Below are 6,033 nucleotides of genomic sequence, written 5' to 3'. Positions count from 1 at the left end.
ACCAGTACAGCGCCTACCATGATCAAAATGGAAGTGAATGGTCACAGCAAGCCGATCTCTTTGGGTGAGGTTCCCTCGCTTCCAGCTGGAATCCAGGTTCCTGCTGCACCACAGACAGTGATGAGTCCGGGGATCACCCCTATGCTGGCACCCCCCCCTCGCCGGACTCCCAAGCAGCACAACTGTCAGTCGTGCGGGAAGACCTTCTCCTCAGCAAGTGCACTGCAGATACACGAGCGCACCCATACTGGTGAAAAACCATTTGGTTGCACAATCTGTGGTAGAGCTTTTACCACAAAGGGGAATCTTAAGGTAAGAGGCCAAATAAAACTGTAAAGGCTCAGGGTGGGGGGGACTTAAGGCACAGTACTCAAACTTAGCAGGTTCTAGTGCTGTTTGTCCCAAAGACAGGAGGGAAGGGAACTTCAAGGAAATGCTGGCTCTGTGGTGGTTGTTATACTTACACCGCATTGAAGGTAGGGACTGAAAAGCAGCTGTGCAACGATACAAGCTTTAAAACTCTTTCTGGGTGTACGTGCGCACACATTGTAGTTTACCTGATAGATGTGGTGGCACATGCCATCAGGTGGTGGATACATTCTGGCCATTCTTGTGGACCGATGGTGCAAAATAGCCTTGCTAGAAACTAGAAACGCAGAGCTTGCTCAGCTCCTTGGTGCCTCGCTCAGATTTCCATTTTCTCTTCTGCTTTGCAGCCGTTGCAGCCTGGAGAGCTGCTTCCCACTGATTTACAGTGGGTTACTACAGGACTGACACTTCTTATTCCCACAGTCTGGTTAACCATCAGGACACAGCCTGGGGAATACATTTGCAATTGTAACTCTTAAAATACTATATTTAGCAAAATAATCAATGCCTCTGACATGAGATAAAATATTAGGAAAATAGCAAAGAGGAAAAGCAGAAAAATTGTTAATCTCCTAGTAGAAGTAACATAGTTGGTGATCTTCAGCATGTGAGGACTTGCAGCTTGCATGGGAAATTGTCTAACCTAAGAGGATATGTATTCTTTATTCTTGTGGCACTGCATTTGTTATCATGAAGAAGAAACAAATGCAGGCTGAAAAATAACTGTGGAGCTGGGTTTTCTTTGTATAGATTGACTGGTCCTTAGAACCATGTCTTAACTGGAATTGATTAGTTTTCAATGTGAATTAAAAGGTATTTTTTAAAAAAGCAAATGGTACTGTGAGTAGCAGAAATTCAGGGCAGCCACCTCACCAGAACTTGCTAACTTGGGGGTGCTTCTTGTCCCTGTTTGCTCCACAGGTTCACATGGGAACTCACATGTGGAATAACGCTCCTGCACGCCGCGGCCGCCGCCTCTCTGTGGAAAATCCCATGGCTCTGCTCGGTGGCGACGCACTCAAGTTCTCTGAGATGTTCCAGAAGGATTTGGCAGCTCGGGCCATGAACGTTGACCCAAATTTTTGGAACCAATACGCTGCAGCTATCACTAATGGACTTGCTATGAAGAACAATGAGATTTCTGTCATACAGAACGGAGGCATTCCCCAGCTCCCAGTAAGTCTAGGCGGAGGCGCCATCCCGCCTCTAAGTAACCTTACCGGTGGCATGGACAAAGCTCGCACGGGCAGCAGCCCTCCCATTGTGGGTCTGGACAAAGCAAGTTCTGAAACAGGAGCCAGTCGTCCATTCACCAGATTTATTGAGGATAATAAAGAGATTGGCATAAATTAAAAGCATTAATTCCGAATAACTGTTGGATTGCTACACAACACTTGTCCTTTTCCATGTACAGCTTTTAAAGCTAAGCATTAGTTTCCTGACCTAAATGCATAGGTTCCCTTTAAAGTTTTGCCCATAGCAGAAATACATAACTTTGTGGCTGCTGAAAAGTTGTCTTGCAAGATCTGCATGGTACTTCTTTCAACAGTGAGTTTGACTGTTACTAAGAACTTTGAAACCTTTTAATTTAACAGAAAACAAACAAGCAAACAAATCATGGGATAACTTCATTAGAAACAGAAAGAGGCCAGTCTGTGTCCACTTTGCTTCTTACAAAACTTACCATCACCTGAGAAAGGGAGGCTTCATTAAGGCATTCGGTCACACTTCTTTGCTGGTTTTGTTCGAATTAGTTAGCAACTTGGACTATGTTTTTAGGAATCTTAAATAAGTGATTTAGTACCCCAATGCTGTGTATTATTACAGTATCCTTGTCTGTAGTATTTATAATGTTATGATTATGCGGGTAACAGACAATATACTAGCCCCAAACTTAAATGAAGCTTTTTGTACTGCAAAATACATCTGGCTATGTGATTTTTTTTCCTTTTTTTTTTTTTTTTCCTTTTTTTTTTTTTTTAAAGCAAGTTTTGTTCTACTATAAATAAGTGTTTATTTCAATGCAGGCAAAATTGTGAAGTTCTATTGGGGAGGATAGCATGCTTTTCATGTGCGAGTACCTGTCAGTAACAAACCTTTTTTTAATTTAAATATTTGTAGCTGCTATGTGGACAGTTGTTCTATTAAATGAAAAAAAAAATGTAGTGTGGACTTTAGCTCAATGATTGGAAAACAAGTTACAGACAAACCTTAGCACCATAAATTATTCACAACATTATAAACAGTTGTGAGTAAATACTCCATGTTATCAAAGCTGTACAATAAAACGGTAATGTTTGTATAATGTGGTTGCAAACTCTTTAATTTATACTATTGCACTTTTAGTATTTTGTATTAGGGAGGTTTGTCTATAATTTGAACTGAACAAAGATGTAAACTATTTTATAAATAGTACTTTGACTTGAGGAATGAGGAGGAGAACCCTGTTGCAGTGTCTTGTTTTGTTTTAAGGTCAAACAATGGGAGATCTCTATTAACTAACCAGAAAAGCCGCAGAGAACTGTCAGATCCTTAGGAAATACGGGCCCTGCCATTTCTTAAATGGAAATTATTAATTTAACTTTTCTACAAAGCCCACTTAAAGGCATGACCACCCCAACAGAATTCTGACACATTTATCTTAGGAGTATGATAATAATACAAGCCTAGGATAGAGGAGGGAGAAAATTGGGTAGGTTTAATTTTACTGTGGTCTGTCTCTTTCACACATACCCACCAGAAAGATGTCGACTGCCTAATAGCATGGGAACAAAACAGTAATTTTGGAGCAGTGTGAGCAGGAGTAACATACAAATATTCTGTATTTATTTCCAATTCTTGCAGATTATATTATGAGATTGCTCCAAAGCACAATGTACTCTGATTAATTGAACAGAATTTTATGTGGATTGTGTAGTTTAAATTGCACCCAGTAAATAAAGGGAATGGTTCCACTCAGAAGCTAGGCTGGGGATGCTGAGGAGACTGGGGCTTAATCAAAACTTGAACAGGCAATGTTTTGTGTACTACCTCATTTTTTGCATTACAAGCATGGTGGAATTGATACTATGAACTTCGTCCAGTCGAATTGCTTGAGGAACATTATGGGTAGCTGGGTAACAGTCCAAGGAGTTTTATGCCCCTGAAGAATGAATCAAACAGTGAGGTCTTCTCAGTTGAGACTGAAAAATAGGACAATCTTTCTTACACAACAAAAACATTACTGTAAGAGGATGGACTGTTTCTGCCATCATATAGTGGAGTGAAAAGAGGTTCAGAGACTTATAAGCTGTTTGTTTCTGTTGAAAATGAACAATGAACTCTACGGCTCCATTTTCTACAGTGATGAGATAGAGATATATAGATATATATATCTATATATAAGCATAATTATATATATGTAACATCTCTGCAATATAACATCTTTTTTTGCCGCAGTATGTGGGTGGTTAGGGGTGTTTCCAAGCGTTGAAAAAAGGAAAACTGAGGTGGCTTAACGTTGCTGTATTACAGCAATTGAATGTTTTTATTTATCTGTGTCATTTTTGGTGTGGCTTTTTTTTTTGTTAGTATTTGGTACCATGTAGTGTTATCTCTGTTCCCTAAAGGATGTGTATAACATAAAGAAAAAAAAAAAAAGGAAAAAAAAAAAAGAAAAAGAGAAGAAAAAATAAACAAGGAAAAAAAAGGAAAAAATATGTAAAGTGTTGTAAATAAGATGGTTGATGATGGTACAATAAGACTGACCCCATTTTGTATTCAGGGTTAGGTCATTCCTCTCTGCATGGTGAAGAGAGACACTATTTTTATACTGTGATACCATGTAGGGCTAGGAGCCTCCCTGAACCAGCTGGGAATTGTTACCTAGATCCAATATTTTTTATTATTAAATCTTGTTGGCTTGACACATCTACTGATTGAAATGGATGTCTTAGTCTAGGTTACTATTTTTGTCATATGGAATTGAATAAAATGCAGGATGTAATATTATTTCTGAATTGCGTTCCTTGATTATTCTAATAACAGAGCAAGATCTGAGACTAAGGTCACTTGTGGTAGATTGGTGTCGATGACTTCTAATCGTCACATCTGAAAATCGGAATAAGGTCGACACCTTCTATTCAAATGCTATTCTAATATATATTAACATTGCAAAGGGGTGGAATTGTTAAAGTCTCTTTTCCAATGAAAATAAATCGTAGGAGCATTTCTCACAACACAGTAAAAAAAAAACAAACGAGTAAAAAAACAAACCCAAAACATTTTGGAGATGGGGAAGCCAGCCTTTGGAAGGACTACTGTTTCAAATCAACTGCTTTCTGAACACTTACGTACTGTCTACCAAAAAAGCCTCCTCTTCACATTGTTTAAACATCTGACTAATCGTCACAATACACTGCATGATAAAATTTGGTAGCAAAATTATCAGGAGCAGTTAAAAGTCTAAAATACAAAAAGAAATTACTAAATTGACAACTCGCATCCATTCATTCCAAATGACATAACCTGTATACTTAAACCCGTGGCTTTGTTTCTTCTTTTTTTTTCCAAGACCCCTGTTTATTGAAGCACGTCTAACTCTAACCAAAACATTTTTTCATGTTGATTTCAATGAAAGTATTTACATTCTTAAGGTTAGGCATGTGATTAAGTATCTCCTGCAAAAAAGCTGTATGTTTTGAGTAACCTTCGAGCTGTTATAATCCAGTAATGAGTGCCTGTTGCATTTAAAATGGACAAAAGATAAATAAAATAGAGAAATCTGTATTACTTATCGGCCTTGTTATGAAGATACTCTGTTTTGTAAGACCTCACGAAAGAAGATAAGAGTTTTCTTTGATGATGTAACAACAACAATAGGTTTGTGCTTGTGTTCCTGCACACACATCCCTGAGCCTTGCTGAGAGAAAACATGTTACGCAAAAGAAAAGGAAAGCAAAGGAGCACTGGCTGTTACGGTTCTGTTCAAAACACAAGAGGAGATTACCTGCCTCCTACTCCTAAAAAAGGATGAAGGCAGAAGGTTTCTGTTTCAAATACGTATGGGTTGGTTTTTTTATTAGAAGAAATTGAATAATAAAATGTGCTACACAGATAAAAATGGTAGAAGTATACTATATAAATCAGAAAAATTTACAGTTATAGTTTTTTAAGGGGAGGGTTATTTAACAACATGAAAATACCAGCAAGGCATTCAAACTCTTCACTTTTCTTTTTCCTAGAAGTTACTATAAAGACAGCATTTATGACATATGATTAACATAACTACTTTTTACTTCTTTGTGTGTGTGTGTATTAGACCTTAATATATTATCTGTTCCCTTACCTATTTTGTCCTTTCTATCTTGGCAAATACTTTGTTTTCCTAAAGCTGCGTTTGTGTTGTGTTTTTGTTGCCTTTAATTTACTTCTCTGCATGTACTCTGTCACTTGGAAAATACTGTGTTTTATTTTTTCCTTTTTCTTTAATTCTGCAGAAATCAAAAGAGCTGCCTGTTTTTTACATCTATGTGTAACACTAGCATAATGAATGATGAAGTCATCAGTGATGTGATCAGGTATGTGTGTAGCTTGCAGGATTTGTTAACAAGCACGCTATTGTCACTTTTTTCTCCAGATGAAGGCATGAAGTTTGTTAGTGTTGCTGGTAAAGGGCAGCCACAT

At 37.9% G+C, this 6,033-nt stretch overlaps 1 protein-coding gene across 1 annotated transcript in view; it reads left to right on the top strand.

The window, feature by feature from the left end:
* The window catches only part of SALL3 (spalt like transcription factor 3), a 22,884-nt gene extending 18,090 nt beyond the window's left edge, over nucleotides 1-4,794 (top strand). The window contains exons 3-4 of the mRNA XM_051611122.1: nucleotides 1-312; nucleotides 1,291-4,794. The exon at nucleotides 1-312 is cut by the window's left edge and continues 29 nt beyond it. Coding sequence (XP_051467082.1) covers nucleotides 1-312; nucleotides 1,291-1,722 — 744 coding nt within the window. The 3' untranslated portion in view covers nucleotides 1,723-4,794. The remainder of the gene's footprint in view (nucleotides 313-1,290) is intronic.
* Nucleotides 4,795-6,033: the final 1,239 nt, after the last annotated feature.

This window comes from Apus apus, chromosome 2, assembly GCF_020740795.1.
Source record: "Apus apus isolate bApuApu2 chromosome 2, bApuApu2.pri.cur, whole genome shotgun sequence".
Classification (NCBI taxonomy): domain Eukaryota; kingdom Metazoa; phylum Chordata; class Aves; order Apodiformes; family Apodidae; genus Apus; species Apus apus.
Note: the sequence above shows the minus strand (reverse complement) of the source record. Positions and strands in the feature narration are given on the sequence as shown.